The 25,329-nt window shown below is 42.3% G+C and overlaps 1 protein-coding gene across 7 annotated transcripts in view; it reads right to left on the reverse strand.

Moving 5' to 3' along the window:
• Rapgef4 (Rap guanine nucleotide exchange factor 4) overlaps nt 1-25,329 on the reverse strand; it is a 279,513-nt gene that overhangs the window by 157,384 nt on the left and 96,800 nt on the right. For 2 of the 7 annotated variants that reach the window (XM_051184485.1, XM_051184483.1), the window contains exon 1: nt 8,004-8,156. The exons of 4 other annotated variants lie outside the window; for them this stretch is intronic. Coding sequence is in view for 1 of the 3 variants with exons in the window: in XM_051184481.1 (XP_051040438.1) it covers nt 18,038-18,103 (66 nt within the window). In the remaining 2 variants the exon portion in view is untranslated. Of the gene's footprint in view, nt 1-8,003; nt 8,157-18,037; nt 18,171-25,329 lie in introns of those variants that run through there. One more of the 7 variants, XM_051184481.1, reaches the window with a different exon arrangement.

A 25,329-nucleotide genomic window follows, 5' to 3' on the forward strand; every position in this document is an offset into this window, starting at 1 on the left:
TTATTACAGAGATTGATTGCCAAGATTCAGGTTTTGTTAGGGGTTCCAATAGTTGGATCCTTCTATTGTAACCTATGCAAATGCAGTTGCACGGCTGGATGGTGAGAGCTTAACAACTAAAGCAGGAACACTTTCACTAGTTTATCTGCCATCAGTTAACAGTTAAAATCTGGATTAATTTAGGTAAGACAAGGTTTGAATTTATGAAATGTTCTACTTTAACTCTTGAAAGTTCAAGTATTTTCTACATTCACCAACAAAAACAGCCTTAAAGGACCATTTAACTTTCCTTGTCTAAAGTGTTAATTCTACTTCCCCCACATCACATGGAATCTTCATGAGCAGCTAGCCAGGGTCAAAGGTCCAACTCAGTTCACCATCTCTACCTGCCACCTCTGCTGCCCCCATCTTTAAGATTAGTCTGAACCTATTTGATCAGGTTCAAACTGGCTAAAGCCAATAAGTTTGGCTCTCTTTCCCTACAACTTATTATAAAGACTCAACAAACAGACATACTCTTAGTTATCAATCCATTTACTCATGAAATGCTAAACAATTTTAGGGTCTTCCAATTCCTTATTTCCAATCTCAGAGTGAGTGGAGCACATTCAGACCACAGGGGATCTGTCTAGATAAGCAAGGGTATCTTCTCAGCCCTTAAGTTCAGGATCAAGAGTCTCTTCTCTTGGATGAATTTTCTGACCTGAGTAAAATCATTTCTTTTCCATTTTCTCTGCTAGTGTATTTTAAAGTATTTAAACTTTGTGTCTCACTGAACTGAGGGATCACTCAAGTTACCTCAAGACCCTCAAAAACCTGAAGTAAACAAAGCTGTCTTTTCAGGGAGCCTAATGGACTCATTAAAAAGTCTAAAGCACAGAAAGTCAAGTCAACTTTTTATTTTTAAAGGCAGAAAAGACTTTAGTGTTCTAAAACTTTTGTTTGATGGGACAAATGCCCTGAAGCTTACACTGTTATAAAAGAGAGCAGGAAACAATGAAGCTGACTGCTTGCTGCACTCTTGTGAGTTTGGAGGGGATCCCAGAGAAGAAGATATCTGGGCTTCCCTTCCTATGTAAGGCCAGGGCCACCAAGTGTGGGAATCAGCATCGCACGATCATTAGCAGGAAGAACACCAATGGATGTGGTCCTTCCCCACCCCTAGCCTGAATCAGAAAAGAATGGTACCCTAAACATCCATGCTTCTGTTTATTTTGTTTTGTTTTCTCGAGAAAGGATTTCTCTTTGTATCCTTGGCTGTCCTGGAACTCACTCTGTAGAAATGGCTGGCCTGGAACTCACAGAGATCTACCTGCCTCTGCCTCCCAACTGCTGGGGTTAAAGGTATGTGCCATCACAGCCCAGCTTCATCCATGCTATTTTGTTTGTTTATTAATTTATTTATTTATTTATTTATTTATTTATTTATTGAGGGAGAGAGGGAGAGTGGTGTATATGCACGTGTTTGGGAGAGGGGTACATGCACCTCTACCCATGTGAATGCTGAAGGAGAGTGTCAGCTTTCTTTGTCTATCACTCTCTATCTTATTTCTTTGAGGCAGAGTCTCTCCTGCAGCCTGGAGCTTTTCTTTTTTCCCAGTTAGGCTGGAAGTCAGTAATGCCTCCTGTCTCTACACCCTCCAGTGCTAGGCTTACAGATCACACTCAGTTTGTTTAAGTGGGTGCTGAAATCCAAAGGCCCTCACACTTGCATAGCAAGTACTTCTAATTAAGAAGCCATTTGTCTACTCCTTTATCCATGTTTTAACAACATACAAAGAAGGGTAAGGAGATCACAAGAAAGCTATAAGAAAACAGCATTTCCGGAAATGACCTATAATGCCAGATGCTGTAGGAAGATTAAGAAGTGAGGTTCTCCTTGATATTCAGGACAAGGAGGCAACAGATGGATTCTGCTAGTGGGCTGTCTATAAAGTATCTGGGTAGACAGTAAATGATGGGGGGGCTGACTTATGTCTTCGAAGGGACAGAATGGATACAATAAATACTGTCAATTCCTTTAACAAGTGGGATCGTAACAAGGAGACAGGGTCAAAGAACACCAAAGGGTACACCGGGAGGATGAAGGTTTTGTTTGATTTTAGTTTTGAAGATTAGAATGTCTGCTCATCCCCCCCCCACACACACATACAGATACACACACACACATACACACACACACACACACACACACACACACACACTTACACTAAAGATGAAAAGACAGAAGTTGTGGGAAATGGAAATGGGAGTGGGAAGTAGAGAGCAAGCACTGTAAAAAGATGAAGGTTTGCAGGGGCCAGAACACAGGTGGGAGGGGGGTCTGAATGAAATAAAAGGAGGAGGACATGGAGATTTTCATTTTTATGTTGATACAAGGGAGAAAGCAGGCAGAGAGAAAAGTCCAGGCTGAACGTGATCAGGAGACTAAACCCGACCGTGAGAGGAGAGAGGGAAAGAGAGCAGGCCATCGCAGACCAAGAGAGGTGGCCAGGGCCAAGCGGCCAAGACACCAAGTAGCCAAAATGACTGAGTTATATAGAGACCAGGTTGGGGGAAGGAAAGTGGAAGCCCAGACCCTGAGATGGAGGAATCAGGGTAGGGAATGGGGTGAGCAGCTCTGGGAGGAGCCACAGGTACTAAGAGATGCTGGGAGAGCTGGCCAGAGGCCACTTTGATATGTTAATAGGCACTTCAGTCAGCCTTTTGTCCTGGGTTTCTGAGACCTGACAGAGTCTAAGGTGAAACAAAACCTCTGCCATTTTAACATGAGAAAAACCGTGTGGAGGAGCACAAGTGAACAGGTTAATATGCATGCATATACATGTATATTTGCTGATATCTTCATCCCCTCACCCGGAAGGCGAATCTGCTGAGTCTCCCTAGGCCTTTTACTCATGGAGGGCAAGGAGAAAGAAAATGGCAGGCAGCAACAGGCCAGCTTGCTCTACCCAGAATGTGACATAGTGAGAAGATGATCTGAGTTAGCACGGCAGCAAGGAAGGCCTTAGGCAGAATAGGAGCTGGCGGTTACCTGAAGAGCTAGAAATGTGGGGAGGAAAATGTGTGAAGATGGTTTAGATCTTGGTCTTGGTTGACTCATGTAGAAGCTTCCAGTAAGGATCCCCTTACTTCCCTGTGCTTCCTGGAGTTTATTTTGAGTTGCCTGAGACTAACTGTCCTCAAGGCAGCTGGTTTTATCCTGTTCACACGGGCCAGAGATTTGGTAGCAGGAAGGAAAGCTTGCAGTGTAAAAGCTGAGGCTCTCTGCTGAATGTGAGGGAAGGCGGGGTTTGTCCAGGATTTGAGGCCTCATACAGAATTCTGCCACATAGGTGTTGAGAACAATGGGAGGCTCTTGCAGGGTTTAAGGTTTAAGCTCAACTCCTGGTTTGAAAACCCACCAATCTCTGAGTTTGAAATCCTACCAATCCTTGAGCTTGTCCAGGCTCTGGGAGAAGCACTGGGAGGAGCCACAGGTACTATCCGATTTCCCAATAAGTCTCTTGTGTGAGTTTGCTGTGCAGTGTGGCTTTGTGATATTCCTTAGCTCCCAACTAACCACCAGGATACCTTTCTCCTCTGAGCTGCAACACAGCACTTACTAAATTCAAGATAGTTGAGTTATACCAAGGGGTCCACTGAGGCTAAAGGTCACAAGTTTGCAATGCCATCAGTCTGAATAGCAGTGGTTTTGGTTTTGTTTTGTTATGTTATGTTTTGTTTTGTTTTCCCCAGCAGTGATTAGTGGCCTGGTTGAAGGAAATAGAAAGCACATGACTGGATCTCTTCAGGGTTCGTATTTAACCTGGAAGTTGCCCCAAACAGGACAACTTCACATCCAACATGTTCAACATGTAGGAACCACTCAAAAAATCTTTACAAACGAACAAATGAATGAATGAACAAGACAGTTGAAAATCTGGCTAAAGAGTGGTTGAGATGATAAGCCATAGTGTCCACACTGAATAGGGAAGAAAGTGAAGGCAAAAGGGATCTGAGAGAGGGACCAACACAAAGGGTCTTAAGGGATTCCTCAGTGTATTTAGCCACCAGAGCAGGTTCACACGCAAGACAACTTTGGGTTGTCTTTGAGTCTTAGACAGCCCCTGGTGTTTCTCCGTTCACTGTCCAGCACTCCCTTAATTTCTCTTTAGACCATCTTCTCATTCAGTCTTTCAACTTGATGTCTCTCTTCTATCTTTTTATTGTCCAGCTACCCCAGGCATCTCTCTTTCTTTTAGCTTCACCTGGTTACCTTTTTTAGTTTATGAAACTAATCCTCATAATGCTAAGTATGAATAATCATAGAACACAAAAGTACGCATGGAAGAAGGGTAAGGAAACCTTTACATTGCAAAGTTAAAGAAACCAGAGCTTCTTAGAGTCACAGGAAAGAGACATGAATTTTTAAAGGACTTACAAACTATATCATATTGTACATAATTATCCCGTCCTTACCTAGCACAAGCATTCAGAACTTCTTCTATATAACATTTCCTATTTATATTTTAATTATTACCATTAGAAGTATTTTGTTGTTAATTTTTTATTGAAATGTATGTAATTTCTGCTGCCACATCGATTGGGTAGCTGTTTTAAAAGTAAAGATGATATTGTCTAAAAGAACTTGGACTAAAACCTATTTGCCAGTTAAAGGCATAATATACTCCTGATTCTTTGTCTGTATTCTCTTGAAGATCCCAATAAGCTACTAAGTGATAATGCTTATGGCAAATCATAATGAAAGGTGAATGTCTCAAAGGGTCAACTAGCCATCTTTTGGCTCCCACTTCCTCCTGTATACCAGGCTATTTTACGATTTTATTCCATTCCCTGTGTTCTTTTTCTCCCCAATCCTGACACTATTTGTATCTCTTTGGTGGCATTTTTTTTTTTTTTAAACGCAGGAAAACTGAAATAAGTTCCAAGGCTGCAGAACAGCCATATTATTTGATGATTGTGACTCTTTCCTGGGAAAAACTCCAAACACAGATTTGCCATTTTAAGGCATTCCTTTGAATCCCCACTATTGTCAGCAGTAGCCCTATATTGGCTTCTTATTGATTTCCCCCTTTCTCTTTACATAAGCTAACCAGAACACTCTAATTGCCTCCCTTCTCATGTTTCCTTAGTTCCCCAAGTTGCTGAAACACAGCGTTGTTTTAGCTTTTAGATTTTTCAGAGAAAACAGTTACCCCCATAAATCACACTTTCCATCAGGAAACCCATCAACTTGTCACTCTGCATTGTGACTCTTGACACTCTTCCTTCTTCACCCTTCTTTAGGTCACTCTGTGGCCACACCCCATCTCCTTTTGAAGATCTGTTTCACGTTCATCCTTTGCCCTCCCTCCCACCCGTCCGTCTTACCATTTCCCCACCCATTTTCTGTTCCAAGGTCCTGCTGCTGCTACAGCCAGCTTTCCTACCCACTCACCCACTCTCTTGCCAACCAAGCTCCATAGTCCAGCCCCTCTGCATGGCGAAGGACACGCTTCCCAGGAGTGACGATACTCCTGTTTCCTTAACTCTCCCAACACAGAAAGATGAGCCTTAATTTCTTCATTTCCCAAATGAAGAAACTGGCTTTCCTAGAGGTTCAGGTTTCTAGCTCTGGAATCCAGAAAATGACCTGTGCTGTAATGGGTCAATGAAGCATTCAAATGACAAAGACCCCATGTTCGGTCTATTTAGCATCAAGAAGCAACCTCTAGCCCAAGGTTTTTAAGAGCTTGGATTTGTGAAAAAGAAGTGTGAATTCAAGTTTCACCTTTCAAAGAGTTTCTAATCTAGTTACAGTAGTATAGAGAACATGGTAGGTACACAGTAAATGCTAAATTAATCTATGATGTATCTGAGAGCAGGGACTGGAAAGCAAGCCTTTCTTCTCTCCCCACTTGGCTAATAATTTCAGATTGCGTTGCTTGGTCATAGGATGCTTCTTAATATAAAACATCCTCTTGTCTGACACTTCTTTCTGGCCCAATCCCCCCTCCCTCAAATCAGAACAATACACTGTTAGGGGAAAAGGCATTGCAATTCCTGGGCTCCTTTCCAACTCAACAGCATTATTTACTTTTCCTAACGACAGGATAATTATTGCTGGTATTACTCTGGGACTTTTCCATATGTCCTTCAGTTTGGAGTGTGATGACCCAACGCTGCCTTTTAATGCTTTGCGACCTCACTGCCCATTGATCTCACTCTACAACTTTGCCTTTGGTTTCTACTTTTATGATGACCCAAACTTCATTTGCTTAATCAATACCTATTTTGGCCACTGCTGCTGTTGAGTCCCCACTTTGACAAAGACTCCTTGGAAAAGGCCTTTGTCACTTGCAGCCGGCTCATTTAAAGCAAGTTCTTGCTACGTTCATCACTTTGGCAAACAAGGACATGTTCAAGGAAATGAGAGGCCAAACTTGACAGAGCACTGGGTGCAGCTGCCGGCCCAGCTGTGCAGTGATTCTCGACGGGTCCATTACCTCGCTGTGAACACAACGACTCAGCACGGCTTCCCAAGTCCAGCACTCCTGTCGGCCTAATATATTTGGTAACAGCCATTATTTCAGAGATGAATGCAAGCGTGTATTTATAGCAGGTCACATGCCGACTCTATCAACAATTAAAGAGATTAGGATTCAGCAGCCATATTTCCCTAATTAGGATAAGATGGAAGACGTTGTCCATAGAATGCTGCAGTTTAGACAAGGTTTCTTCTTGCCTAACAAGACTTCTATGCTGCACTTCAACAGTCAGACATCCAACCTCCCCAGAGCCACCTCCTCCCTGCATAATACTCACTTTTCTGTCTGTCCCATGGAATTTTCAGGCAGGGGATTCCATTTCCAATTGGCCCTTTAAGTTTCCCCTCCTTCCTTCCAGCCGGCCACATGACCGGCTCAGTGGGCTGTTTTAAGGCTTGTTTTGAAATACCATGTGGACAGCATCATGGGGCCATTAATTTCATTCAGCGACATTAGTTCCCTGGAGCCTTGGTGTATGTTACATGCTCACACTTAAAAGGCCTCCCCTCTGAACAAAAGCCTGATCTCAGGGTCTGGGCCATAAATTCCATCTTGCTTCTCTCCTGCTCCTGCATTATTTACGCAATCTTCTCAGGGAGCTGGCTTGAGACTTTCCCTCACAGCAACAATCGGGCAAACGCTGGAAGCTCTGCTCTGATGGGAATGTGGGCTCCGGGAGAGAGTTCCACCCATTCGCAGTCTCGATAATAAAATATGATAATCTAATTTGGTAAAAATAAACTGTGAAATCAGAGATTCGAGGCAAAAAACTTTAAAGATGCAATTCAGACTAGCAATCAGTGTTCATTCAGCCCTGTACCATCTCGGCTTTCTCCCTGTGCAGACGCTTAAGCGATGCTAAATTAAATAATTGACAAATTTTTAAAACTGCTGGAAATTACCATCTGTACTTAATTTTGGAATATAAAAAGGTCCACAGAAAACAGCCTTTATGATTATTTTGTCTAATAACAGATCTAAAACAATACAAACATCCCAGTTATAAAATATAATGTGTTTCAAGCACTCTGGATTACATATTCAAACACAGTTTTCAAAACAGAAGCCCACAGGAGACATGAAATACAGAATTATAAATACATTTCTTTTTTTAAAAAAAATCTATCAAAATAACCGAGTTATTAATTTAAAATATACCTCCCTCTCACCTCCCACTTCCCTGTAAAAAAAAAATTAAAAATCAAAACAATAAACAAGCAGAACAAATCTCACCCCCAGGCTTCCTATAGACAGTAACGATGAACATTGCTTTCTCAGATTCGGCTCCTAGATACACACTGAGCTAAACAGTCCTCTCCCCAGAACTTTATTAGGTGGTGATTGCATTTATGCAGAATTAAGTCTACTCCTGCAAATAAACATGCTGGAGCTTCCAGGAAAACACAGAGAAGAGAAACAAGCTCCCTGGACGTGAACATACTGGTAAATACGATAAAACAAACTGACACTTACACCAGACAGTTCTCCCAGGTCCTGCACAGCGGTAGCCCTAACGGTACATCCTAGTTTTTTTAATCCACGTTCTGCTCTTCTCACTGATGGGACCACTCAGGCACATGGTCAAGTTGCAATCAGCTTCCCCCTTAGTGATGTATGAGAGCTGGACCGATTTATCTTGTCTTTGTAGAGCACATTAGCACTAATGTCTGCGTATGCATCCTACCTTTCTTTAGCCGTTGCCCCGGCTTTATCATTGGTAATCTAAATTAAAGAGCCAGTGAACAGAGCAGGGTTGTTGTCCCACACCCCTCCCTGTTTTCCATGAAACCATTGCCAGGCAGTCACTCCCAGACAAGGATCTCACTGTTTATTCTACCGAGCCTCCTTCTGTACCCATTGAGACTGCAAGTCTGAGGGGCAAGGGACAGGCCAGTGCGGCTGTGGTGGTTCTAAGGTGGATTTACGATTTCTGTTCTGTAACAGCAGATGGCCCCAGGAAATCCTAGAGAGAGCTGTCATCGATGAGTGTTTCAGCTCAGAATTAGAACCAACACTATCTGTCCACTAACATAGCAACCTGACACCCCTCTGAGTGTCCTGGGTGCAGCTCAGTCTTCAAATTTTCTCAGTTATCTCTTCTTTTTTCTGCCAGTGTCTGGCTTACATGTGCATCCCCAAGTGTATGTTTTGATAAGAAATCTGAATGCAAGTTTCATACAAGAGGCTGAATATCCTATTTAAAATTTTAGGGACATTCATCAAACAAACAGTTAACCTTGTTGTAACCTACTACCAGCAAGCAGCTAACTGGGGAGCCAAAGACCGCTTAAATCTTAAGCTGTCCAGTCCTGTCTTTGAGACACACGTGCTATTTCCTTGGTCTCCAGAAATGTTGGGGAGGCAGAAACATATCAGAGTATACTTTTCTATAGGAAAGATTTTGATCTCTTTAAAATGTTGCTACTTTAGCAGCATTTGGACGCCTTTAAAACTGGATTTACAATGAGTATTGGAAGAGCAGTAGGCTTGTATTCTTCTGTTCTAAAACTGCAGAACAGCTGCGAGCAGTAGAATTTAGTGGGTACTAACCACAGAAGCTACATCCGTATTTTGGAGAAAACATGATGGTTTCCATCGCTTTAAGCAGGTTTTTGCATTCTTGATTTTGAGTTTTAGAATTAAGAAATTACGGGACTGGAGAGAAGACCCAGCAGTTAAAATCACTAGTTGCTCTTCCAGAGGGCCCAGGTTCAATTCCCAGCACCTACATGGCAGCTCACAACCATATGAAATTCCCTCCTCTGGTCTCTGTGAGCACCAGGCAGGCATGTGGGCGAAACAGCCATACACATAAAACAACAACAACAAAATTAATTAACAAATTGTAACGTACCCACTTCCCTGAAAGCATAAAATATAGTCTTGCCATTTCTTTTAAGGTTTATTTTATTTTTAATTATGGGGGGGGGGAATATATAGGTACATGCATGTGAGAACATGTGCTGGTGGTGGCCAGAGCCACCAGATTCCTGGGAACTGGACTTACAGGCAGCTGGGTGATGGGTGATAGGTGATGGGAACCTGATGTGGGTGCTGGGAACTGAACTTGGGTCCTCTAAAAGAGCAGTGCATGACCTTAACCATTGAGCCACCTCACTAGCCCCCAAATTTGTCCTGTTTAATAGATTTATAATATTCTTCAAATCTCTAATCCTTGGCATTTACATTACTGTGAATTTTTCCTCTCTTTTCAGGAAACAGTAGCAGGAATTGAACCCAGAGCCAAGTGTATGTTTTAAATTTTATTATAAGTGATGTGTTTATTCACAACAGAGTTAAAAGAAAGTCAGTTTCACACACAAGTACCACTAAAAAAAAATCAAGCTCAAACTTTCTGCTTCTCAACTTTCTTCAAAAATTCCAGTCAGTTGAAAGAAGACTTCAGAGGGTTTCTTAAAGACTCTCGGCCTGGGTTAAGCTTGGAAAGAGTGCATTAACTTCTACATTTGAGATCTGAGTTACCCTGCACTGTGCCACAACCAACCAGTGGAACTATCTTTAAAATTTCATTCCAGGCTTTTTACTCAGCAGCTTGGATCTCTGTATAGCTTTCCTGTTGCCTGTTACTCTTAGGATGGAAGCCAGCATCCTAATCACAGCTCCAAGCACTCCATCCAGTTTCTCTGTGAAGATAAGCTCACCTTCCCAGAACTGCCTCGCTGGACTTGGAGGCAGCAGTCTATCCAATACTGAGCTCTGGCTCTCAACTGGCCAGTCCTGTGTACAGAGTAACACAGCACTAGCCAGAGTGCTGAGATAATTCTAGAAAGTCTTCTCCACTCCCCAAATCAACGTGGTAAGACCTAGGGAGTAATCCCAACCCTAAAAAGGTAAAGATGAAAAAGGTGTGTGTGTGTGGGGGGGTGTCTACGAGGAAATTAATCAATCCTTTGATGAACCTTGGGCAGAGGAGAAAGGGAGAGACACCGGCAGGAGCTCAGACAAGAACTGCCCATGCTGGACTTAAGACTGATTTCTGTGCCTTATGTCAGCTAACAGGCATTTATCCCATGGCCACTGTTCGGAGTATTGTCAATAACTCAAACATACCCATGATAGTCCTGTCAAAAATTATTTCTGCCAAAAGCTATCTCTATTTAAAACATTGAACTTTATCAGTTTCCAAGAGGTCCCCAAAGCCAACCATTGCAGGACCATGAACCTGAATTTCACAAAACCAAAGGCCTCCTTTGTAAGGCAGCATAAGGTTTAACTTCAGCTTTAGATAAACCTCGATATAAAATAATATAAATGCTTGAAGACATCTGAAGTGCCTACTAAGTGATAAGACCTTGGCACGAGTTTAATGCACAAGGAACTGTCACCAGAAGGTCCATATGCTTCTTCCCCTTGTCCCAAAGAGTCACACCATGACATCCTCAGAAGAAATGCTAAGATTCTGGGACCAGAGAACTATGTATGTGTGCATATGTGTGCATGCATATTCATGGGTGCGTTTTAAGTTTGATATAAAGTGTGATAGTGGAGTTCTTTTTCTGGTCTTGACCAGCCACCCTGTGGGAACTGGTGATAAATGCTAGATAAAACAGTAGGGTGACAGCAGCAAAGTGATTGGGACAGCAACCAGGGACAGAGGTAGAAACTAAATGATGGTAACACTTAGATGGATGGCACAAGAATGAGGAGCTGACTCAGTCAGTGACTCGGTGACCATGCTCAGAAACCTCCATGCTTACTGCTAAGCAATCAAGAGGATGGTCCAGGGACACAGCAGCAGCTAGAAAACAAGGAAGGAAATCCCACAGAGAAGACAGACACACAGGCAAGTACCGAAGGCCATAACAAAAGTCTGCCGGATCCCAGTACCACACATGTGTGGAGCAGATTTCTTTCTGACTGATCCCAGTACCAAGTGTATGGAGGCTGCCTGATCCCCACGTGTGTGCTGAGCAAACTCCAAGTCACTTATCCAAGGCAAAAAGAAATTTTCCTGTTACTCTGTCACAGGAAAGGAAAAGAATGGAAAGAAGCAAGGAAGAAAGGAAGGAAAGAAGGAAGGAAGGAAAACCAGAAAACTGATAGTCATTTAAAGCTTGTGATGAAATTCCAAATCGCCATGATACACCATTCACAATATCCATGCTACACATTTCAAAATCATTAGACAAAGAATCACAAAATATAAGCAGCCTCAAACAAAAGGTGACCCCTGAACAACAGCCTTGAGGTAATGCAGATAATAAATTGAGAAGCTGTAGCATGTAAAGCAGCTGTTACAGAAACTGGAGAGGTGGCTGGGAGGTTAAGGACCCTGGCTGCTCTTACGGTGAGAGATCTTATAAAAAGCAAGGCAGGCGGCTCCTAACATACACAATGTACCTGAACAGACCCTTATCCGCCCCCACCCACACCAAACAAATAATAAAAACCAGAAGTTCTCAAAATGGGACGGACTTCATTCTGTGATCTCCATACCTGTTAAATACAAACCTCTGAAAAAAGCTTGATAAAATACAAACCATGAAAGAGAAATCATTAGGAAATTGCTGTGGGGCTGAGAAGATGATTCAGTGGATAAAAGAACTCATCGTATGAGTAAGTGTGAGGACCTGAACGCAAGTCCCCAGCACCCACATAAAAAGCCAGATGCACAGAGCAAGGATCTGTAACCTGTGTTCCCACAAGAAGGTGGGAGGTGAAGGTAGGAGACTCCCTTGAAGCTGGCAGACCAACTAGCCTGGCATATACATTAGAGAAACAACACAGAGACCCTCTCTCAAACAAAAGGGAAGCTGTCTTCTGACCCCCATATGTGTGTTGTTGAACACGCATACCTGCATTCACACGTATCACAGAAAGTGGCTGTGGCTATACTAGCGTCCTAAGAACTGCATTTCAAAGCAGAGTATAATCAACATAGAGAGTATTTGATTATAACAAAAGAAGTGGCTCATCCAAAAGAACTAAAAATAAAATCCATATGTGCCTAAAATAGAATGCTACAAAGAAAACTGCAACAGATTCACAACGTTAGTTGGAGATTTTAATATGCTTCTTCCCATTAACTGACAGAATTCAGCAGAGAACGTTAGTGGATCTCATGAGGGAAAAAAAAAAAATCAGTGGGGACACAAAAGACCTGAACACCACTACTAACTACACTGAGCAGACTGACAGCCTCAGGATGCTGCACCCAACATGCTCTTCTCCTGTACACATGGCTCAAGGGTCAGGACAGAAGCAAGATGTGCTACCAACAAGCCTCAATAAATATTAAAAGATTGAAATACTACAAAATACAATTTAATCAAATCAATCGTAGTAAGATATGTAGAAAACTCAGAATATTTGGGATTAACCCATTTCTAGAGAACTCAAGAAAAGAAGAACTAGTAACCAAAGAAAGAAATCACAGAGGAAATACAGGCTACTCTGAGTGGCAAAGAGAGAGAACATGCCATGGTACACTCAGGGAGAGAGGGGAGGGCACTGGTAAAGTATGGCTCAGGGAAGCTTGCAGCTTGAAGTGCAGAAAAGGAGAATGGCCTGGAGGCCAGGACTCCAGTTTCCATCTTTACGAATGAAAACAGAGTAGTTGTTTACAAATCCAGTGCAAATAGAAGGAATGATTTTTTTCGTAAGAACAGAAATCAATGAAACAGAAAAACTGAAAAAAAATTAATGAAATCAAATATTGATTCTTTGAATGAATTCAATAAATTTCTAGCTGCATCCATCAAGAAAAACTAAAAAGAGGGAAGCATAAATCACCAGAATAAAAAATGAGAGTTCTCTTTAGAAACCCTAATGCATTGAAGTAATATCTGAACAAGTAACTTTATGCCATTAAAACCTCAAATGATAAATAGGCAAATTACTTGAAAGATACAACTTACCAAAATTGACACACAAAGCAACTGAAAACACTAAATTGCTCCATATCTGTTAATAAACTGAATAGGTCCTCCAAATCCTTCCCATAAGAAAAATCCCAGGACAAAGGGCTTCACAGTGAATTAAATCAAACATTTAAAGGTAAAAATAATTCTTAAATTTATGGAAAGAAAATAGAAGGCGAGTGTCAGTTAACACAGATATATAGCCTTAGCAAATATTAGTAAGTCTATGTTGGTATGCATAAAATAAAAGCAAAACAACCTTTCACATAAGTATTAACTTTACCTCAAACATGTAAGACTACACCATGTAATCAATCAATAATGAAATAAAATTACAAAAACCAAAGTATTTTGTAATTTCAATGACTTCATGAAAAAAAACTCAGCAAAGAAAAAAAATAGATTGCCTTAGATTATACTTAAAATCATAATTCATGGTGAATGTGGAAATACCGCTAAAAATCAATAACAAGAAAAGGATGAACACCCCTAATAGGGGTTACCTTAGCCAGTGTAATAGTGCAAGAAAAATAAAGTAAAAGGCATAAAGGCACAGAAATAAAGAAGTGAGATTCTCATTCATACAGATGATGTGAGTATTTGAATGAAAAAGTCATGTTATCTCATGGGATAATATTTACTTCCTATTTATCTGTTAAAAAGGGTTATATAAAGTTAAATTGAACTGTTTCCAAACTATGCCTGGCACACAGTAAGCATTAAGTTAAAAATACATTTAAAGAAACAGTCTGAGAAATATACATACCACTGGCAATATACATTTATTCATCATAGCACATAGCAGAGGCTAACTTAAAAAAAAAATAAGGTTATTTCTGACTGATGATGTTATAAAACTTAAATCCCCCCACTCGGGACACAGAGGCAGGCAAATGTCTGTGAGTTCAAGGCCAGCCTGGTCTACAGAGTGAGTTTCAGGGCAACCATTGCTACACAGAGAAACCCTGTCTTAAAACAACAACAACAACAACCAAAAAAAAAAAAAAAAAAAAAAAAAAAACAAAATAGAAAATAAGGTTATCTTTGTTCTGCGACCCAGGCTATAACAAAACTCTGGACAGCTAACACTGAGATGTTTACAGATGGGTTAGTGCTCAGAGACAGTGCAAAAACAGAAAGGCGAAGTGTGTTAGAAAGTGATACTGTGACAGAGATATTGCTTTTAAAGTTCTGTCTATCCACAAGCAAGCATCCAGTTGTCATTTTGTTTTGTTTTGTTTATTTGTTTGTTTGTTTTTTGGTATGGGCTTTTGTTTGCTTGCTTGATTTGGGTTTTTCAAGACAGGGTTTCTCTGTGTAGCCCTGGCTGTCCCGGTCCTCACTCTGTAAATCAGACTGGTCTCGAACTCAGAGAATCACCTGCCTCTGCCTCCTGAGTGCTGGGATTAAAGGCTTGCACCACCACTGCCCAGCACAGACACTGTTTTTAATGAGCACATCCCTTCTTGTGGTTTATATATAATAGTGGCAGAATAGCCATGAAGGGCACTTAAGAAAAAACAGTCGTATTCAGTCTTAAGACAAACAATTACGTTTTTGAAAAACTGTACTGACATATGCATGGGAAAGTGTCTGGAGATGCACAAACAAAAGTATTAATGGTGGACAACTCAGGGTTGTGGGAATGGGAGAATGTCGTTTATAACATAGTTTTGGCATGTTGTTTGAACTTTCAACATTTATGGAAGCTTTTACTTTATAGCAAAAAATAAAGAGAAGCCTCTTGGTAATGTAAATGTTAACAATATTTAGAAGTCACAGCATTTAGGGTTTTTTTTCTCTCTCTCTTCTGGGCCCAATAATATTAAAAGAACGCTTCCTCTGTGCTCTTTAAGCAAAGGTGGGGGTTTTACTTCAAGCATCATTCAACATCACATTCCAGGTGCTTTCAATTCTAAGATCCTTCCCAGCATCCTCCGAAACCAACACAGAAGTGGACTGAATACACAAGTCGGGCCAGATCACAGGTGCATCAGCATCCTACTGACAGGTCCACTGGCTCACAGAACTGAGTGGTCAGTCAGGAGGTAAGGGCTTGACTCCCACAGGTCCACTGGCTCACAGATCTGAGAACACTGAGGAGGTACGGCTTGACTCCCTAGAAGCCTGTCTGGCTAGCCAGAATTTATACCTTCTGATTGCATATGACTCCAGTAACTGGTCTTCCCAACCCCGTAAACCATGCAGATCATAGGCCATAGAGATTGTGCATTTAGACCACAAAAAGAATGGCCTGCGATACATGGAACCCATCTGCCGACAACTTCTCAGGCAAGCAAATAGTAGTTCAGAAAAGCCAAACAGCATGCCCACAGTATTGTTTGTGATCAAATAAGGTCTTCTGAATCTTGGAACACATTTTCCACTGGGACTACAAGGGACTGAAGGACATGCCCTACTGATGTCACACCAAGGATGTACACAGGCTGCATCTGGTAGCAGCCTTAATAAGGGCTGAGGGGAACAGTTTCCTGCCATGAGTGTAGATCCTCAGATTGTAGTAAAAAAGCAACTCTATCGTTCTTTCACCTTGTTACTGTGTTCTCTAAAGTGCATGCAAACTTTCCCTATGAATGGTCCCTTACATTAAAAGACAGAGCTCCCCCTTTGAGAGATCCGTCTCTGCCACACCACTCAGAGAAGATCTGGAATGTAACTAACAAAAATGTAAGCTTCTTAGAGTGTTTTCTCCAATTTCACTGCAGGTAATAGGGATGTTGGAGATGTCTAACTTGGTGCAATATATTCTGTTATCATTATTACTAATTTATAGTCAGAAGCTACGAACCAGCTCCTTGTGTTTAAGGGAAAACCAGTGACAAGCCTCCAAAACTAGTTAAAAATCAGTAAATCAGAGAGTGTGCAGGCTAAGTGGCACACACATCTAGAGCGTGAGCAAGGCCACCCTATTCTTTTTTAAGGAAAGGAGTATGCCTGAAGAACATCACTTTTTTTTTTTTCATTAATTCAGACAACCTTTCCAACTATTTGCAAGCTCCCCTAGTGTGTTGGACAGGATTTAAATTCACATAGCCTCCAGTTTGCAGGCTGCCATCTTGGGCATTGAGGAGCCCATTCGACTACAAGAAGCTACAGGGCTCCTGGGGGTGAGTCCTGGATAGGCTCAAATGCTGTTCCCAGGGACTACATGCCTGCCCTCTCCCCAGACATGGCATCACTGATGATTTTCCCACGCTGAAGCTTTAAAGACTTTGATCTTCTGCAAAAACTCAGTAAGCAGAATGGTGATCTTGCAGCTGAACAAACAGACCAGGGTGGACCCCTTAGCATCTGCCCCAACTCCACCCCAGAGTTCCATTAAAGTGGTGTCGTTCAGAATATGCAAACTACACAGTAATGCTTTAACAAACAAATGAATTATGTGAGCTTCTATGGGCAATTTACCCAAAGAAATTAAGAATGCTAAATCAAACAAATTATCATTTTAAATGGCAAGTAAGTTTTAATTGAACTTGATTTCTACACTAAAAATGAAACTACAAGCTCAACAGAAGGAAACTCATGTGGATAAAAGGTAACATGTGAAAGGGGAGAATATCATGACTTTTGATTCACAAGAGTAAGGCTTGGTCTCACAATTTCCACAGTGACACCAGCTCAGACAGCAGTTCCATTCCAGGCTTCAAATTAGTTGACAGTGTCTGAGCTGACTCAAGTGTAGCTCATTTAAACAGCAAAGAGACTCTTCAGTCATAGAATCAACCCAAATGCAGGACAATTTTTTCCCAATGAACAGTTCAGTTTTTTCTTCCATCAAGAAAAGGGTCTCAGCCTGGTATACCTAATGAGTTCTAGGACAGCCAGAGCTACATGGTGAGACCCTGTTTTGAAGAAAAAGGAGGAGGAGGAACAGTGCTCAACTTTAATTTCAGCACTCAGGAGGCAGAAGCAGATGGATCTCTGTGAGTTTGAGGCCAGCGTAGTTTACAGAGTGAGTTCCAGGACAGGCTCCAAAGCTACAGGGAAACCCTGAGTCAAAAACAAAACAAAACAAAAGAAAAAGAAAAAGAAAAAAAGACAGAAAGACAGAAAAAAGAAAAAGAGAAAAGGAAAGAAAAAGAATGAAGAAAGTAAAGAAGGGAGAGAAAGAAAGAAGCAAGAAAGAGGGGCAAAGAAGGAATAAATAGAAAAAAGGGAGAAATAGAAAGAAACAAACACAGAAGGAGTAGAGGGAGGGAGGGGAAGAAAGAGAGAAAGAAAGAAAAGAAGGAAGGAAAAAGAAAAAAGGAAGGAAGGGAAGAGGAGAATCCGAAAGGCCACAGCCCACCCCAGTAATGGAGACTCCTTTGTAATGGGCTGGGGCCGTGAACCCATAGTGAAATCACCAGAGTAGTATGATGGACCCATCCAGTCAATAGCCATGAAAATAAACACATGATGACTCTCTCCAGTCATCCCAAATGGACAAAGCTAACACATGATCTACTAAAGAAGATTATGCACCTGCATTTTTATAGAGAATAGTATAACCTTAAGCACAGTGAGAGTTTACTGTTAAAACTTAAATAATTTCTAAGACCAGATGTGTTAGAACAACTGCTCTCTTTTTAGGGTTTTGTCCCAGTGATGTAACAGGATTCTCACCTGACCCCAGCCAGCAGCCATGCAACCAAGAAAGCCCCCAAGAGCCACCTGCTTTCTTCTCCACATGAAGTACCGCCTCTGGCTCAGCCTCCTGGGTCTTTCTATTCTACCTTCAGCCCAGGATACACAGGATCTGTGCTGTCCCCTCCACACTTGGCTTTCTGGTCAGGCAAGATGGCCCAGGGCAGGAGCCTAGGAGGAGTTGACAGGGTGGTGGCAAGACTGAAGAGGGAGGGGCCCGAGCCCAGGCTGGGGAAGCCACTCTGTCACCACTCCTGGCATCTGGGCCTTGTCACCTACCTACCCACACAGGATCATTTCCAAGCTGTTTCCCTAAATAGTCTGGCCTCGGAGTAACCCTGGGAACACAATTAGGATGCTAATGACAGTGGTAAGGAGTTGTGTGGAGACTGTGTACTAACAGCAAGAAGCCATTGACTTTCCTGTTGTCCTGTCTCACTCTGGAGAAGCCACACAATGCCAACTCTGAGTGAAGGCTAGGGCAAGCCATTTGGGGGACTCAAGAGACAGGGGGAGGCATGCTGTGTCTCCACTTCCCTTTGCTCCTGGCTGTTTCCAGAATGAGATGTATCCAGGCATTCTCTCCTCAAGCCACCACTGGCTTTTCATACCTCATGCCAGGCACAGCCCTGCTCCTACACCATCACCACCCCTTATATTGCTTATATTGCTTATATTCCCAAGAGTAGAACTAGGCTAAACAAACAAGCAGTTCCAAAACGATGTGCTGGAGTAGAATTGAAGCACTTTGGAGGAGCACAGAGCACAGAGCCTACCTGGAGTGGCAAGCAAGAAAGCTGCTTGCGGTCAGAAACCAGTCCCATGTGTGTCCCATGTGTCTGCTTCTTTGACCCAGCAAAAGAATTACATATTCATGAAAGGGGGTTTTCTTCCCGTGTTAGAGCAGACATTCCAAGAGCATAGGCCCAGCTCCCACTCCCAACCCCCTGGGCTGTATAAGATTAACAACTATTTACTGAATATGAATTTGGATTTGCTTCTGGAACTTATTTTAGACAGGTTCTTGCATCATAAAGATCCAAGATCATAAAATTCCTCCAAAAATCCATCCCTCTAGAATTCATAGACAAGAATTTTCTTTAAAGACACTTACAAGTGATTGGAGAGATAAGGTGGTATACAGCCAGTCAGCCAGTCAGTCCAATACTACTCAATTACAAACAAAACAAACAAACAAACAAAAAAAAACCCATATTATTACAAGCCACATCTTGGATGAACACAAAAGGAACCAGACTTAGAAACCCATATATTGTATGATTTGAGCTACATAAAATGTTTTTAAAAAATGTGTAAGGGAAGAAAATGAGTCAACAGTTAACCTGGGGCTGAGGGATGGAGCAGAAGTCACTGTTCACAGACCAGCAGGACTTTATCAGAAGCACAAAGCTGCTGTGAGGCTGCTTGTGGGACTGGATCCACCACTCAGCGAAGAGACCAAGTCACTGATTAGACTTGAAATGGGGTGGGTGGGTAGGGTTGTGTTGTTTTAATGGAAACATCCAATAGTCCAATAGTTGTCTCTAAAAGTCTTCATGGCTATAATTGAGGTAGAGTAATTGTCTAGCATGGTGAGGCCCTGGATTTGATCTCCAGCACAGGGCAGAGAAAAAGAGGGAGGGGAGAGGAAAAGAAGGGAGTGAGGCAGAGAGAGAGAGACAGACAGACAGAGAATGTTGTTCTAAAAGGGGCATTAGTATGTTGTTGCAAAGAAGAGTATGGATTTTCAAGAACTCCCCACCTGCTGATTTTGGATTGCATGTCCTTCATCTCTCCCTCCAAACTTCTTGCTATCTTAAGAGCAGTTACTAAGGACTGTAGGAGGGATGCCACGGGACTAGAACATAAGGGGTCTGAGGTTTCCCTGGGGGTGGGTGATGGAAAGTTGTAGAGTCGCACATTGGTGATATGTGAACTGTAAATGGAGTCAGTGTTGCCCAGTTACATGTATTTATGAGAACTGTGGTCTCATAGATATCTTACCAACTTTCGGTTTACTTGTAAGTAGACAATGTTTCAGAAACATGTCATCTTCCCTCTCTGCCTGCCAAATCCATCCCATCACCACTGAGAAGCCAACTGCTGTCCCAGCTATGTCATGTCAGGGTGTCTTAGTCCAAACAGCTCTAGGCAATCTGCATGCCACACTCTATCACCTTCCCGCCAGTTGGCAAACATCACTCATTAATTATAAAAAGAAGAACTAACCTGGGCTTGGTTTGCATTTTAATCCTGCCCACTTGAAACTGGCTGACATTATTCAAAACAGCACACGCAGGGCCATGCCCTAAGCTGTCAGCCATCCTATTAAGTGTCCCGACTGTGGTTCCTTCCAAGTGTAAAAGAGGGTGACTAGCCCTGTGAAATTTATTTACCCATGAATTATTGCAACATATCCACTGCGCAACTAGACTACTACAGATCCAAAGGGCTCTCAACCTACCTTCTAATTGGCACATAAGGCAGCTCTTGCCTGGCTGGGAATTACCACAGGGTCCCTACTGCACATGCCATTTACTACTATCACTGGTGACAATTCCCATTATGCTCTGTGCCAAAATCATTGGGATCTGTATTTGCATTAAACAATTTGTAATCTTGTTAGAATTTTCTTTCCTTGTTCCCAGTAAGAAGACAAGTTATAAGACTGGGTAAATGGGTCAGCTGGTAGATCCTCGCCTGGCATGACGAAGTCCTGGATTCAACCCTCAGCGCCACATACACCCGCTGTCATGGTGCATCCCCACAATTGCAACATCACATACATCTGCTGTCACAGCGCATGCCTGCAATCTCAGCACTGCATACACCCGCATCCCAGCACTTGGGAGGGATGGAGAGACAGGAAGACCAGAAGTTCAAAGGTTTTCCTTTGGTTACAAAGCATGTCAAAGATGCATAAGACCTTATCTCAAATAAATATACGAATACATGGATTAATAAATAAACAAATAAATAAATAAGGAAATAGTGTTTTGCTAACAGTAAGGGAGGAGAGGGAGGAAGAGGAAGTGGAGGAAGGGAGAGGGGAGAGAGAGGAGGGAGAAAAGCTGTATTAGTACTTAGCAAGTTCTCAAAGATGACAATTTATTAAAAGCTAGTGCCAGGGTCTGAACATGATCAGCCTCCATGTTTGCTTGGCATTGCAAGCAAGATTAGCAACCAAATATTTTCTACCCCAAAGATCATATTAAATGTATACTTTCATCTTTGGGTGGCTTAAAATATGCATGCTATTGAAAGGAGCTAAAAATAAATAAATATTAAAATACCGAAGCCCTCAGGTCTCCATCCATGAAATAAATTGTTGGGAATAAACGCTGCATGCCAGCCGAAAGCCCCAGGGACACACTGCGGCTGAGTTTTCTAATTGTGGCTTCTTTTGTTCATTTGGATTTTGGTTTGGAGGGCTTACACTGTTTAATACAGTTTAACACAGTTTTCTGCTGGATAATTTTCTGGCCACCAGAGATCAGCGAAGGCAACCTTGATGATAAAGGTCATTCATTGACTGCCATCCTTGAGAGCACACAGCTGATTCATGGTGGGGCATGAGAAACGAAGGAGATGAAGGACCAAAGGTGGGACGCATCTCCACAAAAAGCCGATCTTGCCTTTCCAGAAAAGGCCCAAGATGGAAGCCTGTGTGTCTGTGCTCCCTGAGAGCTTCATGACCAGGCCCATCCCCTCAGTGAGCACCTAGAGGCCACTAAGACCTCAGAGATCAAAGTCTCATGGACTCAGCTGAAGACACTGAGATGGCACTCTGAGGTGGAGACCATTCTGTCCCTGGGGGATTATACAGCTCTCAGCTTTGCTGGCTGAGGTGTAGACAGCACACAGACTTGTCTGGTATTGTATTCTTAGTCAGCCTGCTGCATTTGGCCTACATTGGAGTACATATCCATCAAAGGCATTCACCCTCAAAGATTAAGTATACCTAGGCAAATAACAGAAATACTACATCAGTGCTGTTGCATAAATAAATAAATAAATAAATAAATAAATAAATAAATAAATTACAACTTAATGTCCCTAACGGCAGCAGTTATCAGAGATGAGACAAGCCCATGGAGTGGGCTGGGGGATAGCACAGTTGGGAAAGTAAGCACAGAGATCTGAGTTGTAGCCCCAGGACCCATAATAAAAGGTAAGTGGGCTGGTGTTTTTCATACCAGACCTGGGGAGGAAGGGACAGAATCCCTGGAGCCTCCCCACTTGGTGAGCTCCAGTTGTCCTCTGGTCTGTGCATCTGCACGTGCATGTACACACACACACACACACACACACACACATACACACACATAAACATATACATACATACATACATGAACATACACACGCACATAAACATACACACACCCAAACATACACACACACACAAACATACACACACATATACACACACACACACACACACACAGAAATTAGCTCAAACCCTGTGTCAAGGAAAGACTGGCTTCTGCAAACATTTCCTACATGTACCTTTTGGTATTAGATTCTGCTTGCAAAAAATGGCCTTTATACTTGAAATATCTGTTGGATAAATGATTTAGTTTTATGACAGTCAGTATTCTCATCAGTACAATGGGGAGTTGGCTCAGACTGTCAAAATAAAATGCATAAAATATCTACAGGGAAGTAACAAATATTCATATTAGTGAAGTAACAGATATTCATATTAGTGGGATAAAAACCATAAACAGCCCAAGTCTGTCCAAAAATCTTTTCAGGTCAGGTTTTAATGATAAAAGAGCTGTGTTTGTGTGTGTGTATATGTGTGTGTGTATGTGTGTTATATTAAAATTTAAATATATTTTTATTAAATTTTAAAAGCTGGGTCTCAGAATTATGGATAGGGAGTCATAATGTATAATTATAGGGAGTGCTAATGTATAAAGTGATGCATGGAAGATAAACGAAGCAACTATACAGTCAGCTTCACTTAGGAAAATGTCTTAATTTTACAAACCCATTTCCATCAAGTGTGTCCCTTACGTGTGCAGCACTCCCTGTGAGACCACGGGAAGCACTAGTTACCCAAGTGTGCTTGCTGGGCTTGCCCTTGGAAGATTCTGTCTCTAAGAATAAGGCCTATGCTTCTATTCAGCCCCAGTGTCATCACAGCTATCTCCCTGGCCCTGCTCCTCTACCCAGGTCTTCCGAGCATCATGCATTCCCTAGCAATGCCTTTTCTCCTGTTACCTCTCCCATCTGTTTTCTCCCTGCCGTATCTAGGCCACTGTAAGGAACTCCCAGCAAATGGCACTGCTTTGAGATTTCCCCACCAACCCCTCTGCCCCAAGCCAGATCCTTCCAGTCAATGAGCATCTTGCTTACTGAGACCCTACCCTCTTCAGTCTCCTTCTGACAAACTCTGCTCCACTCAGCCTGATACTTCAGCACGGTAACTTGGCCACCTCTGTGACCTCATTCCCATCAGCGCCGCCCATGTGCCAGGCTACTTCCTACAAAATGATCTCACCCTCTCCTACCCCACCTGCTCCTCCTACAGTGCATTTTGTTTATTTGTTTTGAGACAGGGTTTCTCTGTGTAGCCCTGGCTGTCCTGGAACTCACTTTGTAGATCAGGCTGGCCTCAAACTCACAGAGTTCTACCTGCCTCTGCCTTCCAAGTGCTTGGATTAAAGGTGTATACCACCACCATCAGGCTATATTTAAAAAAAAAAAAAAAAAGTGTAGCCTTCTCCCTTTGGATTTGGGCTATGACAAAAGTGGCAGATGATGACTTCCAAGGCAGGTCAGAAAATGTAAAGAGCTTCTGCCTGGTTCTCTTGGGATACTAGCTTGTTATGCAGCCTCCATGCTTGGAAGAAGGCGCGCAGTCACATGGAAAGGCTGAACATAGCACTCTGGTCTACAACTCCATCCATTATCAATGTAGGCTGACAGACATGCTAGAACCCAGCCTTCAGTTGATTACATCCTTGTCTGAGATGTCCCTGGGGGACAGCAGGTAGAACAAAGACAAGCTGGTCCCCCTCATATTCCACAGCTCTGTTCAGATTTCAGGTTCATGAGCAAAACAAAGAAGTGTTGTTCAAGTAGCTGTGTCTGAGATGGCTTGTTATGTAACTGAGTAAATGAAATAGAAAACAATGAACTCCTTCTTCTGGACCTCTTCAAAGCTAATATGAGCATCACTTCTTTCATGAGGCTAAGCCTGACTGAAGGTTATTTCTCCCCATTGCTTGAAGCTTGAACAGCACCCAGTACAGACCCACCATTTACTGCATAGAAATATCATCATATCACTTTATAATTTTTTGAAAAACAAAGTCAATGCCTGTATTTCTCTGGGAACCCTTTCCCATCATATCTCAGAATATCTGCACACACACACACACACACACACACACACACACACACACCTGCTAGACAGCATATTCTAGCCTCCAGATGTAGTAGGTACCTGTAAATGAAAATATGATCTTCTGTGTGTTCAAGGCAAGCCTGCTCTAAAGTGAATTCCAGGACATCCAGGGCTGTTACACAGAGAAACACTGTCTCAAACAAATGAGAGAGAGAGAGAGAGAGAGAGAGAGAGAGAGAGAGAGAGAGAGAGAGAAAGAGAAGAAGAAAATATGATAGACTATAAGGGACAATAAAAATAACATGTTAGTGGAGGATCGTGTGGCTGCAGGAAACTCAAACTTTCCAAATCACTAAATTATCTTTACACTATACAGTAAGGGGTGTGTGTGCGTGCGTGCGTGCGTGCGTGCGTGCGTGCGTGTGTGTGTGTGTGTGTGTGTGTGTGTGTGTGTGTGTGCACTCATGCATGCACGTATTCAGCCAACATGTGGACTGGATGTCTGCTGTAGGAACTGTTTCCTCTTTAATAATTAAATTCTAAGTGGGCATTTAGGGAAATGGCAACAACCATTCTGCAATCATATAATCACTCAAGAGTAATTAGAACATGGCAGGCCCCAGCAGTACACAGAGCCGATTCTTGTCAAAAGCCATCAGGACTTCTTGAAAATGGAGATCATGAGGCTAAATCATGGTCATTAGCTTTTGGAATCAATGGCCGTCAGCAGCTCAGACCTGGACTTCCATTTGCACTCTTCCATATATGCACATTTTTCTGAGGAAGGATCGACCTCTTTTATTGGAATCCCAGGTGAGCCACTGAAAGCTTTTTCTTATCACATCACCACGAACCTTCCTTCAAAAGTCTGTCAGGGTCCAACTCAGAGCTAGCGATAGAGAAACCATGGCTGAGC

Source organism: Phodopus roborovskii, unplaced genomic scaffold (genome assembly GCF_943737965.1).
Source record: "Phodopus roborovskii unplaced genomic scaffold, PHOROB, whole genome shotgun sequence".
Classification (NCBI taxonomy): Eukaryota; Metazoa; Chordata; class Mammalia; order Rodentia; family Cricetidae; genus Phodopus; species Phodopus roborovskii.